This window comes from Oreochromis niloticus, linkage group LG15 (assembly GCF_001858045.2).
Source record: "Oreochromis niloticus isolate F11D_XX linkage group LG15, O_niloticus_UMD_NMBU, whole genome shotgun sequence".
NCBI classification, from domain to species: domain Eukaryota; kingdom Metazoa; phylum Chordata; class Actinopteri; order Cichliformes; family Cichlidae; genus Oreochromis; species Oreochromis niloticus.
Window position 1 is genome coordinate 19,480,557 of NC_031980.2, and position 21,561 is coordinate 19,502,117.

The window sequence follows — 21,561 nt, forward strand, 5'->3', positions numbered from 1 at the left end:
TGTACCAACACATCTCTGCTTGTCCATCTGTGCCTCTCAATTAGCGTTACAGCAGATTGATAGTGCAACAGTAATTGAGTGGATACATTCAATTGCCCGCAGCCCCACACACCTCAATCCCCATGCCAGTCTAAGCTGCCAAGGTTAACAACTTTTCTGGAAGAAAACCTGTATATTAATCACATATTTGTAACAAAGTACTTGGCAAATGAAAATATTTGCCGTTGTAGTTGCAGTGTATGAGTTCTTGCATTTTTTTGATCAGCCTGACTGTTCACCACTTATCTTATTTGTTAAAATGTAAGCACTATTGCAATGTTATAAGACTACAGATTGAAATTTAGGCATAACCCACCTATTAATTATATAATATGCTCGCTTTTACACGTGTTTTTTTTTTCTGTCTTGATAGTTCTGTTTTGTCACTCATTGGTCTTTAAACGGAGTCAGTTCTGTATATTGGCTCACCCTGTTATTATAATAGGTATCCAGCCAGCTTCCCTCTCTTCCTTTTTGCCCACCTTCCATTACTTTTCTCCCTTTTGTCCCATTCAGCTGAAATGCAGGTCACCGAGGTGTGGTTCTAATCTCAGGCTAACCTGCCAGTGCAACAGCATTTTGCCTGCACTTGATGGATAAATGGTGGTGAGCAGTACCTACACAAAAGGCAACACTGGACTGATTGCAGTGAAGAAAGTACCACTCGATGTGTGATACAGGGCATGTTTTGCAGTGGTGATTACTCACAAATCCCAGCTTAAAGACAGTTTGTGAGTATGTACTCTCTGTACACTATAACTTTTAAGATTATTGAAAAGTAAATTATATTAGAAGTAAGTCTGAAAGTACCATCTTTTAGACAGTGATTGGGGGAATTGCTGATGGTCAGAGTGACTTCCTATGGGTTATTGATTAACACAATGTTTAGCTTTAGGATTTAGAAAATGTAAATGACACTGACATATCATTTCAGAATGTCGAAAGTCAGTTGTTGGCCGTCCGGTAGTTGATTTTAAATGAGAGTGCAGTTGTAGTTTGTCCTCTTCTCATCAGCTTTTTGCCTCCCTTTGTGTGTTTTTGACTGTGAAAACTCTACTCATTGTTATGTGAGATTTATACTTGTGCATTAAATCTACATCCTCAATAGATCGTAACCAAACTCTTTTTTAGGACGGGAAAATTAATTGGAAATGAATCAGATCTCTTATCAACATAATCTGACCTGTGTCGGTTGTGAGTTATGCTGGTTCAAAACTGAAATCTGTGTCATGCAGCAAGGTGACAATAGAAGAAGAGATCCAGACAGTGGTGGTTTTGCACATTTGGTTATCACAACTACTACTTCCGTTTATCGAGAGTTGGACTATTCTGCAGATGTTAAATATGATTTATTCTGTTCAGACACTTGAGACATGTTAACATGTCAGGATCAGATCGCTTTATATAGGCTCCATTTAAAAATCATAGTTCATTAATTTGAGATCATATCGCCCCAGTCCTACCTGCGGTGTAACTTGAATGTAACCTGAATTGTACCTCCTTGGAAATCTAGCTAAATTGCGTCGATGCAGCCTACAACGACTGTGATTGGTATCATGGTTTTCTCCAGTGCACTTCTATCTAGTTTTTCTCTGCTGCCATCTGTTGCATTGACTTAAAGGAAGAAACCCCACAAAACTAGTGTTTTGGTGGCAAAATTGCAAAGCAACTCAAACATACTGCACAGTATAGTATAAGCATAAATGCTGGTAATGGTGTTAGCCACTTGCAAGTAAGGTGCGTCTTTATTCAGTGCAGAAATGTAAATGTGACGTGAAGGTTGAAGTTCTGAGTTGAAGACAGCTTGCTATGTTTTTAGTGCACTTAAAAAAAAAACTTTTTGAAATTATTTTTTGATTAATACATATAAGGAAAACAAGTGTTCCAACTTAACATTGTTTATCTTCAGTTGCTCAAATGATGCATTCTTATTGTACTAAAGGAAATTAAAATTTTCCAAATTTTCCTACTGCCTATTATCATTTTCAGTCATTTGGAAGCACTTTGAGCTGTGCTAACCTGCACAAAAGATGCTATACAAATTAAGTTTGATTGATTTTGATATCCCGTACCTCTGCAGCTCCACTAGCTAAGACTGAGGAAAGATACCCCTGATGGTCATATTTCTGTGGTTTGTTTTCAGATGGTCAGTAGTGAGTGTGCATGTGTGCACACAAAATCCAGTGTCAAGTGTCATGTTTACCCAAACATGTTAATAGATAAGACAAGACCCACTGAATTTCCTGTCAACAAGAAGCATCATTATGGAGTACACAAAACTGACCTACTTAACTCAACCACAGTTGGCTGACTGTTGAAGCCTGGTATGCTGTCATGTTTAGAAAATAGGACCTGCATTTTGGCAATATTTCAAGAAGTAGGAAAAAAGGTAAACCTGTTCAGTTGGAGATTGGCTTTTCAGGAACAAGTTTGTAGTCAGTTAAAACCGGTTGTCAGTTAAAACTTTACAGTTCCTGCCTATACTCATGTTGTGCATCTAGCAAGCACTGTTGGTTTTAAAAGGTAAAAGTCACGCAGCGCCAACAACATTTTGATCACTCAAATCAAACCTAATTTATTTAAAAGCTTCAGCTTAATAATATTTAGCTGCAAATAATTTGTTTATTAAATAATCCAATAATCAATTTGTTAAGAGTCAGGAATAGAATGCTTAATTTGAGGGAAGTTGTTCAGTTTTGCAACCATAAATGCGCACACCTCAAAGTCTAGACTAGATAATAATTGGCATAGTGGTTTGAAAGTGACTAAAACGCTGTGCATATTTAAAATACTTGCAATTTTTTCTTAATTTGTAAAAATTTAGAACAAATTATAAAAAATAAAAAGATTACAAGACATCCATATGTATATACACATGCATACACTTACATACAAATGCCTATACAAACACGTGCACATGGACATAAAGACATGTATACATATACACATGCATACATTATCCAATAAGATAAAACAACCCAAACTAAATAACTAAGACAGAATAGACCCTGTTTCAAAGTGATCCAAAACCTGTGAAAATTGCCAGAAGAGGAGGTGAACTTTATAGATGAAGGAAGACTGTTCCAGGGTCTCGGAGCAGCAACGGAAAAAGCCTTGTCACTTTAGATTCTGAATGTATCATTATTTGAAAATAATAGTGGGTTACCTTAGTAATGCATTTGTAATAATGAAGGTATAGTTTCTGTGCTAAAGGGGTCTAATACCTTGATTTCCAAATGCCTCATCATATCTTAAAGACCAACCCTCAGAGTGCAGGCTTCCTTGTGCTTCTTCTGTAAGTAGAATTGGAGGCAGAGTTTTCAGTTATCAGACCTCCCTTTTGTAGAATTAGGTTTGTGTTCTGATTCAGGAGACAGACACCCTCCCCTCTCGACTACTCTAACTTTAAACTTCTCTTTTGTATAAAAGTTACAGTTAGGACTGAATCAGGTGAGCCTGAGCTGTCCCTCAGAAATGATGCTGATTGCTCAAGCTGCTGCGGGGCTTTCTGTGTTTCGTGTTTCTGGGTACTTTGTTGCCCCTTCTCTTTCTTCTCACCAACCAGTCATGGAATATGTCTTTGCCGCACCGAGCCTGGCTCTACTGGAGGTTTCTTCCTATTAAAAGTGAGTTCTTCCTTCCAACTATTGCCAAGTATTTGCTCTCAGCTTCTCTCAGATGTTGTAGTGTCTTCGCTTCAAGATAAAAATCACCTTAATTGTTCTTGCTTGTAGTCAGTATTTTTTTTCCCTGTAACATCAGCAGTATATCCAAGCCAGAAATCAACAATCACCAATTAGTCAGTCTGGTGTTATTATGGGTGCAATTGCTGGCATGATTTCATTGTTACACAATGGAATGCAAGATCAGAAGTCACAATTATTCTGTTATGTAATGATTCTCATTTAATTCATAAAATGCTCTAAATCTGAACTCCTCCTCGACCCTCTGGTATAAGCAGGCTGACCTTTTCGGATCTGATGACTATCTGACCATCACGTAGTCATTGTAGTTATTTAGAGGCGTTGGTAGATGAGGCAGAAAGACTGGCACACTGTTCCAAAACAAGCCTACTGATCCACCAAAGCCAAGGCTGCTGCTTCACCAGACTTAAAGAAATCAAGGACTGTGTAAAATATAGCCTTCATGTGCTTTGATAAAGTAGTTTGTCATAATACTTTATTGTAGCAAAAGAGTTTGATTTGTTGGTTACCTGCACTAGATGGGACAAGGTTTTGGCTTCTTGAGCAAGTTCAAATGTGCTTTTGAAGGTCCCTTTATTATGTCTACGTCTTTAAACACTTTAAGACAGTGTGAAGGTGAAGGGCAGACATCCGCTATGACGCATAACAGTATTGATAAGTTTTTGTCAAAATCCTGCTGTGAGCTGGCACTTTTTCTTTTTAGCATTTGGCATGCTAGCCATTAAAATCCATATTTCAAAATCAGTGTTCATTGGATAAGGAGATTTTCATTCATACATGTTTTAAGGCTCCTCATTCAGTGCAGTCTTTCTGTGTAAAGTATACAAGAGTTTCATAAATGCCAATTTAGCAACATCTGCAGCCAATCAGAAAAGTGCAAATTAAGGAAAATCTTGAGGAATTTAACAGAAGTTAAAAGTTATTTTTAACAAGATAAATGAGAAATAAACTACACACATTTAAACATTATAGCAGAGAATTACAATAACAAAATAACTGCCCTGAGTTCATAGTTGAACACCTCTGCATGCTGAGACCCAGTATCGCCTTAATAACATTAGTGATTCTTGCCTGAGGATGAGGATTATTGACACTGTTAACATTAAATTCACTCATTTTTTTCTTTTTTCTTCTGCCTGTTATTATCTAAGCGAGGAAGCAGCCAGTTAAGTTTTACCTACCAGCCTGGGTTTGCTTGTCGTCACATCTTTGAAGCCCGTCTGTGAGTGCCAGGAAGTTTCTAAGCAGAAGAAGGGAGAGAGCAAGAGCGCTCCAGGTGTTTTTCTGGTTTGGATATTGACCTACGTCTGCAGTGCTTCTGGCCAGTCGTTTTGCACCAGTACAACCACTGGGCTGAAAATTATTAGATTGCTGTAAATTTCCTGCTTAAAGAGAGCTAGAATCTACTGGAATCGATTAAATCCCACACTGAAATCACAGGGTTTTCCCAACAAAAGAGGTTTACGTCAGAGCCAAAAGAAAGTTATATTTTTTTAATCCAGTTTTTTGATTAGGGGTTTATATACTGATATACGAACAATGCTTTTCTTTGTAAGATGGTTAAAAGTACCAGGAAATGTTCTTCATCAGATAAGGTAATGCAGACTCATTACATTCACTGTACACGGACCAGCCTTGCTGATGAGGGTAGTTCCCCCCCCCCAAAGACCCATTATAAGCCTGGAAAAACCCTGTGTATGCAAATTTTATTTTATTTTTTTGTTAAGTAACCCAGATGAAGTGAGGATCAAATAAAACGACGTTGAAGCTCTGTTTTCTCTCTTCATTGTTCTCTGTTGAATATGGGTATGTACCTGTTAACTCACCTTCTAGTTTGCCTGCTGTTCCAGTGACGAGCTGTAATTCACACCTGTAAAATGCTATCTGATCAAACTCTAAATAGACACCGAAAAGCCTGAGACCGGAGAGGTCTCATGCAAAGCATTTAGAAGGCTTGCCTTTTGACTTGCCGAAGTTTGAAAATTTCTTGCAGCACTGCAAGGAGCCAGATTAAGAGGACTAGTCAATCAGCTGGCGTGTTTGGGCCTGGCAACAATCATGTGTTATCTGATCTTTACATAAAATGCGTGTTGTGTAGCACACACAACAAGGAAACTGTTTCTAACGTCTAAAATCAGCACACTGCTGCCTTTCTACGCAGAGCTGTGTTGCCGCACAGACTCTGGCTGCAGACTGATTCAGCTTGATACTGCTTTTGATCCCCATAGTCAGGAAAATCACTCATAATGCCCGAGCAGCTCGTTCTTCAGACTGAGTGACTGATCTGCTGTTGCACAGGTCAACCATGTGTCAGCTGAACAGATGGAAACAGAAGAGTGGGGTCTGCTGAGGAGCAGAACCACCCAGTGAATCAGATCCAGATAGTCGTTCAAATCCAGCCAATACTGACAAAACTTGAGACTCTTCCAAACATGAGTGTTTGTAACTTTCCACGTTTTATTGTTCAGTACTTGAAGAGAAACCCTGAGATGTAGTTCTTACACTAAGGTGCCCTCCTTGACTAACCAGGAAACAATAAAGAATTATTGGGCAACTTCCAGCAATTATAAAAGCATGATCATCAAGATAAAACTCTTCGCTATGATGCTGTTGTTTTGTCTTGTGCTATAAATCTACCACACCTCTTTCCTTTAAACCAGTGTATTAAGCTTAAATCGGGAGTTCTAAAGTGAGCCTGACTAGTAAAGCCATTTATTAACATCTTGTAATGTCTTATAACAAGTGCAAATCCAACAATAGATCTCAGTGTTTCTGCATACTGCCATTAGATGTGTATTAAAGACAAGTGAATCTGCAGGGGACCTTAACCTATGGAGTAATTTGGAACCAAAAATATAAATTGTACTTTTCCAATCAAATGTTTTTGTGGACCAGTGTTCGCCCCGGGTCTTCAGACTGGTTAATTTGAGCCTACTTTATAGATAGATATGTCTGTTTGCAAATCTTCTGGCCTGGCACAGGTAGATGTTCCTAAGCCAGCCAAGAGATGTAATCCTTCTAGCATGTCCTGAGTCTGTCAGGGGCATCATCTCAGTAGAGCACAACACCCAAAAAGCCAAACTGGGGAGGCATTCTACTCAGATTCCTGTAAATTGACTCAAAGTCAATACAGTCAATAAATCATTCATTTATTACAAAGTTGGTTGTCAGTAAAACTAACAAGAAATCAGAGAAAAGGACAGAAAAATAATATAGATCATTGTTCTACTGAAATACAGCTATAGCAGTGTCTCACACCTGGTGCATGTGATAATAAATATACAAGATCTTGTACTTGATAGTGACTGAATGTTGTCTATAGATGGTGATACTGGCGACATTGAACTTCTGATGGTCTACATGCTTTTGTAGTTGCCTCAGTCTGACCTCAATTATAGCAAGAATCATAATTGCTTCCTCTTCTTTTCTCTCTTTTTTTGGTCAGTACTGGACTAACAGTTGTTTTGACATGATGATTCGAGTGTTGCATTTATGGAACTTTTGGATTCCTTGAACCCAACGTGTTTCCAAACAGACTCCTTGGTTTTGCTGGTCTTGTTGACCAGAGGTTCTCTTTCTGTCATCTTATTTTGAGCTAAACTAAACTTGTGGAGTGAGTTTGGGTTTTTGGGGAGGGTGGAAAGTGCTATAAAGGAAATGAAGTCAAACACATACCATATGTTTCATGTTTTATTTTACTTTTTTTTAAGTCCCATTTTCTTTCAAGTATTCCTTTAATGCATCATGTTTCCAAAATGAGCTGATATTAAATAATCTCAATATAGACCAGAATAATCCACCTCAAACCTTTTCTTCCATTATATTTTAAGCATGTTTTTGATTTTTAGTACTGAGTTATTGAATTAATTTGAAGGATTTAAATGTGTTTTTGCGTCATAAATGATCCAATTTCCAACTCCAGGTTGCTGGTTGACTGTTGTTATGGCATAGGGAATTTTAAATGTTGGAGTGTTATTTGTGTTCTCAGTTTGTTTGTTGACAAGTTGTTATGATTACAAGATGTAAAGCCACCGAAGTCGACACAATGGTGCGCAGATTTTACTGTGATCAGTGTGTCCCTACCTGCTGGGTTGTTAACAGCCAGCTGTGAGCAGCTATGAAGGGGATGTCAAGGCAAGAAACACAAACGTCAGAGGAAGATAATTCTGTTTAGATTTATCTTCTGTGTGTGTGCTCTAAGTTATTATTAAAGTAGATTTCTGTGCTTCTCTTAGGTTTATACAGTGAAATAACCTAAATATTTCGAATATATTTAATGAATGAAGCCCTGCAGCTGGTGTGGGTTGCTTTTAATTCTCCAGATGTCTTCCATAGAATGCTTCTATTTTGAATTCAACCAACAATTTTATTAATCTTTTATAAGATGCAGTCTTTTGGTAGTAGTGAGGGGAAATCCCTCATTTAATGTAGTCTTTTTTTCCAGGTTATCACTTTTACAAGGAAATGTTTCCTTTAACATGAACCTCTTAAACTCTTGTAGAGTAGCTTTGCATGATTTACAGTTCAAAATAATCCTTATTTATCTTACACCAGGTCTTGGTACTGCCCCGTAATTTCTCTTCTGTGTAAACCAATCAGTTTTAGCTGATCGGCCCTTTAGCCAACTTTCTTCTGACTGCTTTTTTTTTTCAGAATATCATGAGATATACGATTTGTCACTTTTCTCCAAGGCCCTCCCTTTTTTTTCTGTCTCTGTCTGTGATTTGTCAAAAATGCAGATTTGCCTCCAGTCACAATGCCTGGTGCAAATTTGTGTCAGTTCACCTCATTTCAGTCACTTTGTCTGCATAAATGTGCCATAAGGGTAGAACAAACAGTCTGAAAATTAGTGTTTGGTGCAGCTTGTAAGCTACAACTCAACTTATATTTACTTATATTACAAAAAAAAGGAAAAAATATATCATCAAATCATTTTCACTTCATCAGTGGTATTGGTGTTATGTTCAGATCACATATGATTAAGCTTAAACATTGTCACTATTTCACTATTCATTGAATGTCAACCACTACAAATCACTATCAAGTAACAGCCCATAGTTGTAGTAACTTTGCCAGCTGTACGTGGTGGAGTTCACCCTGGACCTCTTTATTTCACCTCTACATTTGTCATTGCTTTTGCATGTTCCTCCTGTAATAGCATCTCATCTCACCATGTCACACAGACTTATTCCCTCTGTTAGCAATTAACACATTCTTTCACTTTTTTGCTGTTAATGCTGCTTGGTAGTTTAAATATTCAAAAATAATGGCCTGTTATTAACAAATGGCAAATAGAACTGTCAATAGTACAGCATAACTTGTGCAAGGCTAATTTCTGCAACATTGCAAATGAACAATATTGTGATTGTCCGTTTATTCTGTGTTTTCTTGGCAGTTGGAGGCCAACAGGCTTCTCCCTGCACCTGGGATGGTGCTTTTTGACAGAGCGGCTGTGGAGCCATAACCCCACCACCATCATCGTTCCATCCTCTTGACTATAAGCCGTTGGCCCACCACTGATCTCACGCCCAGGCTCCCCTCCTTCCCTCAGCTTTGCTCAGTCCCTGACAAGGCCACCACAGCCACCACATGACTCACCGACTGGAGCCCTAGATCAAGTAAGCACAGTGCTCTGTACTCGTTGACTTGAGTGCTGCAGTATGTCTCATTGCAAGCCAGAGTGATGCCTCGCACAACTTATTGTGTTCTGCAGCAAACTGTTATATAACATGGATTTCCCACTGAATACTGATAGAGTAATTTTCTTTATTGACTAGAATACTTTTTTAGTGATTATTTTAATTTCTTAACTGAGCTTCTAACGAAGGCTGAAGGCTGTTTGTAGGATGGCAGTGGCAAACCTGAGGTCAAGTAAAGCAAGACAGAGCGGCTACGTATTGAGTGTGGATTTATTTGAAATTGATTTTATGCTTGTTTTGTAATCTAGTTCTTACTATCTATTATTCTCTTAACTGCTTTTGTGATTGAATATCACCAGTAGCCCAAACTAGTTAAAATATTAAAGTAACATATAAGCAAGTTTAGGAGGGTGAACCAGCCTATCACGCTGAAAAGGTGTTTTTCCTTGAAAAAGGCAGCTTATCAAAATTGATGGTGATTAATCAGTGTTTCAGTACCAGTGTTATGAGGCTATTGTATTTAAAAAATGCATTTCTTTCATTCATGGGATTTAGTTTACTCCGATGTACATTGATTTAAGGCCAAACCTGTTTACTCTTGTTATATTTTATTATCTTATAACCCCATTGAAAATTCAGTTTTTGTTTCAAAATCTATTCCTGACCAAGAGAAAATGAGAGTTTATCCTGGTTTAAAATAGACATTTGGCAGAGTGGCAGATACATTTACCTCTTAATTTTGTTCATTTTATAATCCAAAAATATATTTAGGCTTGAGGAAATTAAACTCTACTTCTGTGCAGGAAAAACCCTGCAAACTATAGTTTGTTAGCAGTAAAATGGTGAATTAAATCTAATTTAAAACAAGGACCCGAGTGTGAGATTTGCCACAAAACCTTGGGAGTGCCATCGTAATTATATTGTCAGTGTAGGTGTTTGTTTGAATTTATTTTTAAGGTGTAAATGCACTGTGAGATTGGTTTGATTTGCATTTTGTTCTTTTCAGTTTTGCAGGGCAAGTCATTTATTTTAAGTTCTGCAGTATGCAGACAGAATGCACAATTGGCTGACTTAAAAGACTCCAGTCTTTGCCATCTCCACACATAGTTAATAACCTGTCAATTTAATTTTAAAGAAGACAAGTTAGTTAAACTTAGATTTAATAGTTTATAGAAGCGAGAAAGAGAAGAAAAAAAACTTCAGGCCGATGAAGTGCGTTGCTCTGAACATCCCAGCATGTCTGAGGAGGCCTCCCATAGCGTTTCACAAGTTGAAATGAGGACACACACACCCACATTCACGCGCCAAATTACACAGTGCCCAGCGGAGTTCAATAAATGATGAATATTCATGTGGAATTATCAGTCTGGCAGTGAACGTGTTTGAGAGAGAAAGCGTACTGTGAAAACATTAGGTGAACAATGACACAGACGCTAAGAAAGGCAGTTACACAGATCCGACGGTCCATGGGGGATGTTGTTTTAGTGGTATATTTGATGTCTTTTAAATTGATTCATAAGGAATATCGTATGTTTTGCTCAGAAAACAGCGAGAGGATAGTTCTACCTCAACGAAAATATATATTTCTATATTTTGGTTACATAAATGAACAGGGCAATTATAGGTAGCAATTCTCTGGTTGTCTCTCACCTCTAAAAACAGCTTTATTCTGTACTTTCTATACACTAAGATCTCTGGCTAACTGTCATAATGTCTGAGAAGCTGTGTGTAGTCCAAGGTTATTTCTTACTCTTGGTAAACATCCTGGATCTGGGTGTTCACAGATGGTTGGGAAACAATGGGCTGGAACTTAACAGGGTATTCAGTTGAGAAGCAGGGAATCTTAAAGGGCCACAACAGCATTTTTTGAATGTTTAATGGTTTTTCATTGGGATTTAGAAGCATGCGTAGTATAGAGGCTAGGCAGTTTGCATTTCAGTGCAAGTATAAGCACATTTTTGTACACACTATATAATGTATGTGAAGAATGCCAACACTAGACAATAAATCGGGAGCAGAAAATTGATATTTGTCAGTGAAATATTTTGCAATATTTTACACTTTTTACAGAAGTCACCTCAAACATATAGCCTGTCGGATTGCTGTTTACCTCAGCTGTCAAAAGGTTGGATATGAAGTGGCTGTGTATATTTACTCTGGGGGGAGGCTGTAAGTTTGTCAAACCTTGTGAAGGACATCTGGTACGATTCAATGAGTAAGTGAAGCTCATTTCAGACTAATAACTGAGAGGTTGAGGATACCCTGAACTTTTCTGTTGGTAGGCATTGTTACTAAGGCTTTATTCGATATTATGCTAACATTGTTAGACTTGTCCAATTAGCAAATAAACTCTTGTACAGTGTGTTTGTACTGTTTATGGCTGGGAAAGCTGGATTTTTGTAAAATTTAAGCCTAACATTAGCTGTAACCAGTTGTTGTTGTTGTCCCGATACAGGGTGGTTGACATGTCTTATTTGGTGGTTGACATGACAATAACTAAGTGCAACAATTTTGGAAGTCAGTCAATTTTTCTAGTGTACATCAGTGTTTTTAGCATTTCTTTCTGGTTATTTCGGGTTTCACCATTTGAAAACTGACTTTTAACCTCCTAGGACCTGCCGTCCACATATGTGGACATCACATTTTGGGTTATTTAGACCAAAATACTCAATTTTGCTCTGCATCGGCCTGATATCCACTTACGAGGACATTATACTGCTACTGTTCTATCAAAATTTTAAACGAATATCCTCATATGTGGCTCTTATTTTTCTTAAAAACAAAAATAAGGTAAAAAAAAAAAAAATCTGGTAATTCTTTGTTTTTACATTCATTGGGCCCCAATATGCCCAAATATCAAAGAGAAATTAAAAATGCATGTCGTGGAAGAGTTCAGGTCTTAGGAGGTTAAAGGTTTAAACATGGGTAAATGATAAGTTAACGGGAAAAATGATTTTGTTGATAATTTTCTGATCATCTTTTGAAGTAAAAAAACCACCAAAAAACAAAACAAAAAAACAAAACACAAACAAACATCAGTGATTCCAGCTGTTTAACTTGGAACACAATCGTCAACATTAACATTCCTTAAGTTGCAGTTTTCTGAGATCATAGATCTTACATTTTGGGGCGTTTTGGTGTATCCACCAAAGTGCAGCATTGGCGGACCTTGAAGTCCTTGGACTAAAGCAAAACAACGAAGAAAAAATGTTGGCAGATTTATTATTATTTGTTGCAGCCTTGCTTTTATCTTTCTTGGATTTGCACGGATAACTTTGACTGCATTTACTCAAAACACTAACATAGATATGATGTCGAGGTAAGCCAGATGTGTATTGAAATGAGTCATTTCCAGCAGTTTTAAAAGCAATTTATACAGTTAGGTGCGTATATATTTGGAAAGAGACCACTAATTTTGGTTCTGTACATTACCACAATGGATTTTAAATGAAACAACTCACATGCAATTGAAGTGCAGACTTTTAGCTTTAACCGCCTAAGACCCGAACTCTTTCATGGCATGCATTTTTAATTTCTCTTTGCTATTTGGGCTGATATGAAGATATTCGTTTTAAATTTCGATATAACAGTGGCAGTATAATTTCCTCGTAAGTGGATATCAGGCCCTTGTAGAGCAAAATTTAGTATTTTGGTCTAGACAATCCAAAATGTGATGTCCACATATGTGGATGCCAGGTCCTAGGAGGTTGATTCAGTGGGTTGAACAAAAAGGAACTAAAGCTTTCTAACACAATCCCTTTATTTCAGGTGCTCAAAAGTAATTGGCCAAATTAAATAACTGAAAATAAAATTTCCATTTCTAATACTTGGTTGAAAACATATTGCCATACTGGCAATGGCAGCCTTAAGTCTTGATGTCCATGTCCATTTTTATAACTATAATTGGAATATGGTTCAGGAAACAGGTGTTTAAAAATCACAACTTGTGTCAGTGTCCAAATATAGATGGACCTAACTGTGGCTGAAGAAGATGGCTTTTTTTTGCATAGTATGCAAGACTTTTTTCATATGGAGTGCCAAATGTAACCCTCTGCTACTGAAACAGTATTCAGCAAGGGAAAATTGGGTATACATTTTCACTTGAAGAGAAAACTGTTCATTATTGGAAGTCATTGGAAAATATCTCGCCGATCAAAACTGATGGCAGTATAGTGCCAAAAACCATGCTATAGACAGACTGATGTTTATATCATTTATGATGTTGGCACTTACAGAGGCCAGACTGTCTATTACAAAGCAAGAGTACCATCAGACTGTTCCAATAAAGAAATAAAATACATCTGTTTTTGCTTTTTATTTACTTTTTTAAAATAATTGATTGTGAGCCAATTTGATCATAATGGTTGTGATCACACAGCCGCATGGATGCCAATTCAATACACTCTTACTTCTTTCATAGGAGTCAAGAGAGGTAAATAGCAGACGGGCACTGCTAATCAAATGAACTCGATCAACTAATCATCACCAAGTGTGACCTGGCCTATTAAAATTTCCTGGTCTGGCAAAATCACCCAAGGTCACTTCATCATGGCATAATTAGAAAAGAGTGAACAGGTAATGGATTGTTTGGAAGGATTGCCGGGAAAAAGCCTGTTCTTTCTAAAAAGAACTTGACAGCATGGCTTAGGTATGCACAGTGGGATCTGAGCAAACCACAAGACTTTTAAAACAATTTCCTTTGGACAGATGAGACTAAAGTGGAGATGTTTGGCCGTAATGCACAGCACCATGTTCTGAGAAAAGCAAACCGCAAATATCAGGACAAACGCCTCATACCAATTGTCAAACACGGTGGAGGGTGAGGATTTGGGTTTATTTTGCAGCACCTTGCAGTCACTGAGTTCACAATAGACTTCACAAATGTGAGGCGGAACTTTCATTTGGGAACTATTTTCAAACCAAGACTAGACATGGAGAAAATATGTTAATATAGAAATTATGATGCATTTTATGGAATTGTGGATTTTTTTTAATGCCGTGTCAATTTTGAGCCTTTTTGTGGTAATGACAGTGCAGAGAGCAGACAGGAAAGTAGTAAGAATGAGGGTGAATGACATGCAGGAATGGGTCTGGATCTTGCTCATACCCAGGCCAGAGCAGCAAGCAGTACTTTACCTGGCTGAACATCCTTCAGTATAATGGTCGACTGCTCAACCAACTAAGCGATATCAGCACCTGTTGTTCCGCCCTTTTAAAATATCTCTTCCACCAAGTAGCCATCAGACCAGCTGATAGCATTTTTGGTAGGTAAAAAATGGCTAATGATAAGTCAGTAAATTTTTTTCTCAGTGCCATGACTCTAAGATGACATTGGAGATGCACTGAACTGATTTTTCTTATAAATTTCACTTAAAGATTTAGTAAAAACAAAAAAAAACAAGCTTAACTGAGGATATTTGTGTCTTTTCCTTTAGAAAGGAGATTCTTTTTCATTGCTTACATGCTCCAAACTGGACTTCAAAGTACCCCTAGCATGGGGGTCCATGCTTTGTGACTGATTTAATTTGGAGAAAATTTGTATGCAGACAGGGTAATAGTTTGTTTTGGAAAGCAAGCTTGCGGCGCACTCTAAAATCAAGCCAATTCAATCATTGCTCTACATAAACTGTAGGTCACAACATTTGTTTGAAAAGTCAAATGACATTTTTATTTCTTTTTCCTTTTTTGTAAATCGACAGTTGGTTTGGAAATTATAGACTAGACTGCATATTTAATTTATAAGCAGACAATATATGGAATGGAAAATACTAAATTCCCATTATGCAGAAGAATGTAGGAAGCCAGGGTAGTTTGTGGTATTTACTTGAACATCAAGACGATATGATATGAGACAAAATTGCCTTTTTTCGTCTAATCTCACTGTGGTACCAAATCCTTCCTGGATCCAGATCTGATTGAGGATTGTCTTCAAATGTTAATCACATTTAACTTGTGCCAGCATCCACCTCTGCTATAATTTCATGCAAATCTTTAAATACATTTTTCAGTAATCTTACTAACAGACAAACAAACTGAGCCAGGGAACTTCCTGCATAGGAGGTTTCTTTTCTGTGAATCAAATGAAGTGAAATAAAAGAGAAATTCATATTGTTTTTTTCCAGTGGCACAACAAAGGCACCTTTGCTTTATATATGTACTTAAAATAAGCCATCATCTGAGCTTTTGTCAGTCCTTCTTTTGATTGCATGGTCAGATGGATGGAAAGCACCTTGAGTATTAAATTCATTTATTTTTTCGAATCCACTGAGGATAACTTGAGTTACTTCTGGCGCAATATTTGGCTCTACTCTATTTTATTAATGATATTTAACTAATATTAAGTAATGAGAGAATCTGTTTGTTTGTTAATTGAATTATGAGAAACCAAATCCTAAGCCTGCCCTCATGTGGAAACCACATGGGAAAAAAAAAAATCTCCTCAGCTTGAAGCCTTTTCAGAGAAGCAGCTGCTCAGTTGAACCTGCCAGTTACGGGACTGTAGTGAACCTGCACATTTTCCACCGACACATTTGCATCCTGATTTGCTATGTTTCACTTGACACACATGAAAGAACATATGAGTCACTGGCTGCTCTATATGCCTTGCTGAAGCTGTGTACTTTCTCTGGTCATGTCCTATATTTGAGAGGGTGGGCCTCAGCAACAGTGACTGAGCAGCTTCTCATGGGTTGTACCAACACGATGCAGTAAAGAGGGGTGGCCATGCTGCATGCATGAGCAGTGTCGTGAGCTTATTTTACAGATAATTATTTAAAGATATTAAGCTATTAGCCTTTTACTATAATCTTTTCACATCTGTTTATGGCATTACTGAAGATCCAGTCATATTTAATTCTGATCAAATCTCTGGTCAGGTCGATTAATATCAGGCTCAAGATGGAAACCTTGACATGTGAATCTGAGGGAATCTTTCTGTGCTTTTTTTCTTTTTTTCTTTCTTTCTTTTTTGTCGCTGTTTTATCCAAAAGATAAAGGTTCTTTGAAGGAGCCAAAATAATAAAATGGGACCTGGTGAAAGGTTGTGTCTACATTAGAAAGATAAATAATGGGTCTGTATTGAGGGTAAATGTCATTTAGGTCCTCCTTATCTCCTTGTTTTCCACACTCTTCAAGCCCTGCTCTGTAGCTGGTGGTCTCTTCCTTACTCCCCCTTCTCCAAGCCATACATTACGGCTTCTGAGCACATGCATGCCTGCATGTGTGTGTGCGCGCATGTGTACATGCAGCTCTGCGGAAGCAGAGGGAAGCTTTGAAGGATCTTTGAAGGAGAAGAGACAAACTTAAAGATACTGAGACGGCTGAAATGGGGAGCCCGTGGAGGCAGTGGACTGTGTTTCTCAAAGGTCTGAGTCTGTTGCGTTGCTGCTGCTGCTTTTTCTTCTTTCTCTTTGGCGACTGAGGGCTCTCACCATACAGCACATACGGAGAGGGAGGTGAGGTCAAAAGGTGCAGGACCTGGTCTACAGGTTTGTGGGTTAGAGTGTGAGTTTTCCTCTCTCCCCTTTTTTCTAATGTTATTTTTTGTTTGGTCCCTGCTTTCTGTTTACTTTGAAGCTGATATGTGTGAAAGTGTGTTTGAGGCTATGCTCGCGCTGCAGCTGTAACTAATTATGATTGTTTCAGTCACATGCAGCACAGCTTGGATGCTATAAGAAGTCCAAACTGTGAAAGCTGTCATCCACTGTGAGTTATACTCATTCAAAAGGGACAGTTAAGGGTAGTAATATAGCAGACTGTTTAATGTGCTGCTCAGTGCTTAGATAAATCCTCTGTTTAATCTGCTGTGTTTAGTTTTTTTCTTTCTTTTTTTAGAAATAGGAGAGAAGACAACAATATGTGAATCCTGCTGCACAAATTCCATAATTGTGTAAATGTATGTGGAGTGGAGAAAAGAGAAAGTTAAAGGAGATCACTTGAATTTCTCATCACGGACCTGACCTTTTCATCGTAGGGCCACATTAGCGAGAGGATTCATATTTTAACCACTAATTTGAACTGTGAAGTAGCTTTCATAGTGTGACTGCCTGTTAATGTAGGGCTGGGTGCTGGACTCCAAACTAACTTTTTCACACCAGCTGGCACTAGGGTGCCTAACTTTTCGCTTAAGTGTATCAGAATATATGAAAAAGTGCGCTTGAGTCTGGTTCCAAAGATGAGCCATGTTCAAATATCCCATTTTACAACATTATAAAGCTACAGAAAATTAAAAATAAACATTTAAAATAAACAGAAACAGTTTTGGCCTCAGTAAATAGCTTAGCCCTTCTTAATACAAATGTATGAGTTGTTTTATAATACTACGTAGGGGTAGTTGGCACTGTTCTGGCACAGGCAGCTGTAGCTGATTGTCTGCTTGGGGTCATATTTGTTAATTGTAGTAATTGAATTTTATGACCCCACTGTGCTTGTGCAGGAAATTTTTTGAGTAAATTCTAATTCTTAACACTAATTAGGAGGTAACTATGCTGGGGTGTTGCTGTTTTAACATCTATGGGTGCAGCACTTGCTCATAACTTAAAACTCCATCATTTCATAGGCTCCAAAAAGCCTACGCAACCAGGGCCACAACACTCTTGATACTTCACAATGTGAACTCCAAAGCCTGGGTGGCCATATCCATCTTTTATATAGAGTCTACACTTGCATTCAGATCATTGGCAGATGCTCCAGTGTGCATTTGAGATGGTAATTGGGCAGCCAGGGACAAAGAAGCCTCTCGTCTTTTAGAATCAAGTTTCACCAGGATCCTGAAACGCCTCCAGACACTTAAAGCAGATATAAACAGTCATATTTGATTTTTTTTTTTAATGCTTAAAAGTTTGCCATCTTTGCTGTAAAAGCATTTTTTCTCGCAGAAAGTAATATTTCTTACAATTTGTTCCTTGAGTGTCACATTCTCTCCTTATACAGCAAACGCACGGAACATAGACGACTGTCGAAAGCGCTTTGATGTGAGATTTACCCAAGCACAAACAAAGTGGTTTTATCTGTCTTGCCTGGTTGTCCACAGACAAACTGCTGCAGAAACCTTGCTAAAAGACAGTCACGTGGGTGGGAAGAATAAAAACTTTTGGCTGAAGGTCTTTCGTGTGCTTTAAATCATTAGACAATATTTGTAATATTTCACATGGCTGGTAGTCACAGTCAATTCATTTATGTTTGTTTATATAAGCGTGTTGCTGAGTGAAGTGTGAAAAGTGTGAAAATTCACACTTAACTGGGTGTAAATTGCATAAAAACTGGATATTGATATTTTTCCCTAGGTAGTGCACTTATATCATCACAACAGAGTGATTTTATTTTATTTTTTAACCTTTAAAAATGGTTGCTGAACTTCAGAACATTTGAAATGCCCATGGCCTGATCTGAGGATAAATGTCCTGTTCAGCTTGTTTAGTTATTACAGTACCATGTTGGTGTCCCAGGTTTTTCCTCTGTTTTAAGGCCATTTCCCAGCCCCTTCCTCCTTTGCTATTTTCTCACAGGAATCTCCAAATGCTGGGGTCTTACTAAATTTTGATCCTCAACCTTTATTATCAGTAAATGTTACACTCAGACCCCTTATTTTTGCTTCCATTGATCAGCAGAACCCAGAATCGGACTGAAGGGGCATATGAGTCACTTGAAATAATTAGCTCTCTATCGAAGATGCTCTTGTTGCTTCGCCACGTCAGCTCTTTTGGCTGAGAAGACGCAGTTAGAAACGAGCCCTAAAAGCACACCAAGACTGTAATGGAGAATCAACTCATATCTGTTACTGTTTGACACAGTTTGGTAACGATAGACATTTTTTATACCAGTTACCTAATAACCCACCACCACCGCCTCTTTCCAAGTACAGTAATGTATGCAAGGGAGTACAGGGATGGTGCACAAAATAAGCTTAGTGCCTTTACATTGCAGTGGCCTTCTTACATTGAGACAAAGCCGTTATAAACATCTTACATTACTTGCACTACCTCTCAGGCCAAAACATAGAGCCTTTCTTTACTTTCTCCTCTATGGCATGCTCTGACCTTTTCAAATATTTTACAAATAAAGGATATCATTTTACCACTGTAAGTTTGAAACATGGAAATACGCTAGTTACTTGGAAACTAATTTTGGATTTCTCATCTTAGCCCTCAAATATGCTTCTGCTGTGGTTCTACACACAGCTTTGCAGACCATCATCTACCTATTGTACCCCTTTACTGTCGCTAGGGGACAATATCACAAACTGGTCTGTGGGGTACTCTCGGTTGTGGGGTAGGTCCTTGCCAGCTGTGAGGAACAGCAAAATTATGCAAAGCGCTTAGGTGAACACTGGTGTCACTTCCTTTTGTGTTCAGGACCACTTTTCAACCAGGATTTGACATGTGCATGGCATCATTCACGTCAAGTTACGCTGTTAGGTTTTTAGACGTGTTTGTGTAGGTTGAAAAGCCCTCTTCATAGGCTCTGCCCACCCAAATACTTATAAACAGGTTAATCTTGAGGATTAACATTAACTTTACTGGTGCTTTAGTCTGAAACTTAGGGAACAAAGGCAGCTTGTAGCCTCAAACAAAGAGAATAAAGCAGTTGTTGCCCTGGTCAGATGCCAATCCATCCTTGCAACGCTTCAGGCCTGTCGTTCCACACTGGTGCCTACTGGTTTGGCCATTATTAGATTGCTGGAACTGTGTACAGATTGTAAGTGGTAGGTATGCATGACTTAAATGTATATAAGCGCAGTACCTGCCCTTAGTCACAGTGGAGCGCCTGAATGAGATAAAGAGCTGAACCAACCAGTTGGCAAAGACTTGTGACTTCAAGTTCTTGAACTTGCTGGTTAGCAGCAAATAAACTTTCAAACTAGGACTGAAATGATGCTGTTCTCTGACAGATAAACAAAAAATACATACAAAATTGGTTAAAAATAACTGACCGATATACTACGGCCTGCAGATTTGTGCCTAGCCGATGGGCTTCACAAACTCATTTTGAATCATTCTGAGAATAAGTATAAGCGGTTGTTTTCATGGTACAAAACAGAAGGCATAAAGCGTCCTCTTGTTTTTAGACTGATAAATTGAACCTTCTATCTATAAGGCGAGTGAGTACAGGGCGTTCGGCAGATGCATTTGGTGTTGCTTGCTTGGTACATTATCAGACATAATCACTGCACCTGGTGTTCTCTTTCTGACAGTGAATTGTAAATTTGTAGATGCGTTCCCAGAAACATACCGGCTTTACCTGAGCTTGTTAACCATCATAAATGATGAGGGTTATGATGGGAAGGTCACTCTAAAAGACAGAGCCTCTTTCTGTTGTTTACATGTGTTGCCACTTAACATTACAGGTGAAACAGTCCATCAGTCTGTAAGTGCAAACGTTAATTTTCAAGGTTAAGTTACAAAAGATAAATAAATAAAAACATATACCTTTAAAATTAGTCAATACGCTTTTTGGTGCTTTTGGAGGCATGTTGATATCAAACTAAATATTATTGCTATTTTACCTGACAAATGAAATTAGAACCTCTGGCCTTTTTTATGCACATATACCAAGTTAAGGGTTGACTAAAGCATTAACATTTTTTTTTTTTTTTTTTTGGTTAGATATTAGGTAGGCAAAAAAACATGTTGGCTACGTAAAAATGTATTTTTCAACTCTTTATTTTTATTCCTATAATCCAGTCAGGCCATTAATATCACCTGATGTGTGTGTTACAAATGGTTTTTCCTTAAAATATAGCCAGATCTAACACGTTTGCAACATAACAAAGAATAAATTATATATCATACTTGCAGCTCAGGCTCTTATATTAAATGCATACTAAACTCTGCCTCTGAAACTGGGCTAAATTGTGTTTTTATTGGGTGTTAATGTGCAGCAGTGATCTCGTTTCTCACTGTTGTGGATGGATGTTTTTTAAGTGCTGTGGGTTAGCACCACAAGGAAGTCAGAGCGGGGTGATTTGAGGTGAAATGTAAACGGGGCTAGTCAGGAAGGATTAGCATCCCGTGAGCAGCATGGACTTGCAGCGGCACCCAATACTTGTGACAATGGCAGCCTGTTTTTTAGTGGGTTAAAGAGGTTGTGTGTTTGTGTACAGATTTTTCTTTCAGTCACAAAGCATGAATGTAAATTTTAAAGAAAAAGAAATTTCCCACAAGTAGATGAAAGGCTTTTAT

The 21,561-nt window shown here is 38.0% G+C and overlaps 1 protein-coding gene across 7 annotated transcripts in view; it reads left to right on the forward strand.

Annotated features, from left to right (window-relative positions):
- ncoa1 (nuclear receptor coactivator 1) overlaps window positions 1-21,561 on the forward strand; it is an 80,209-nt gene that overhangs the window by 22,725 nt on the left and 35,923 nt on the right. For 4 of the 7 annotated variants that reach the window (XM_025899255.1, XM_019346076.2, XM_013265044.3 and 1 more), the window contains one exon: window positions 9,139-9,361. Coding sequence is in view for 2 of the 7 variants with exons in the window: in XM_019346075.2 (XP_019201620.1) it covers window positions 16,707-16,746 (40 nt within the window). In the remaining 5 variants the exon portion in view is untranslated. Of the gene's footprint in view, window positions 1-9,138; window positions 9,362-16,464; window positions 16,837-21,561 lie in introns of those variants that run through there. The other 3 variants (XM_019346075.2, XM_019346074.2, XM_013265045.3) reach the window with 3 other exon arrangements.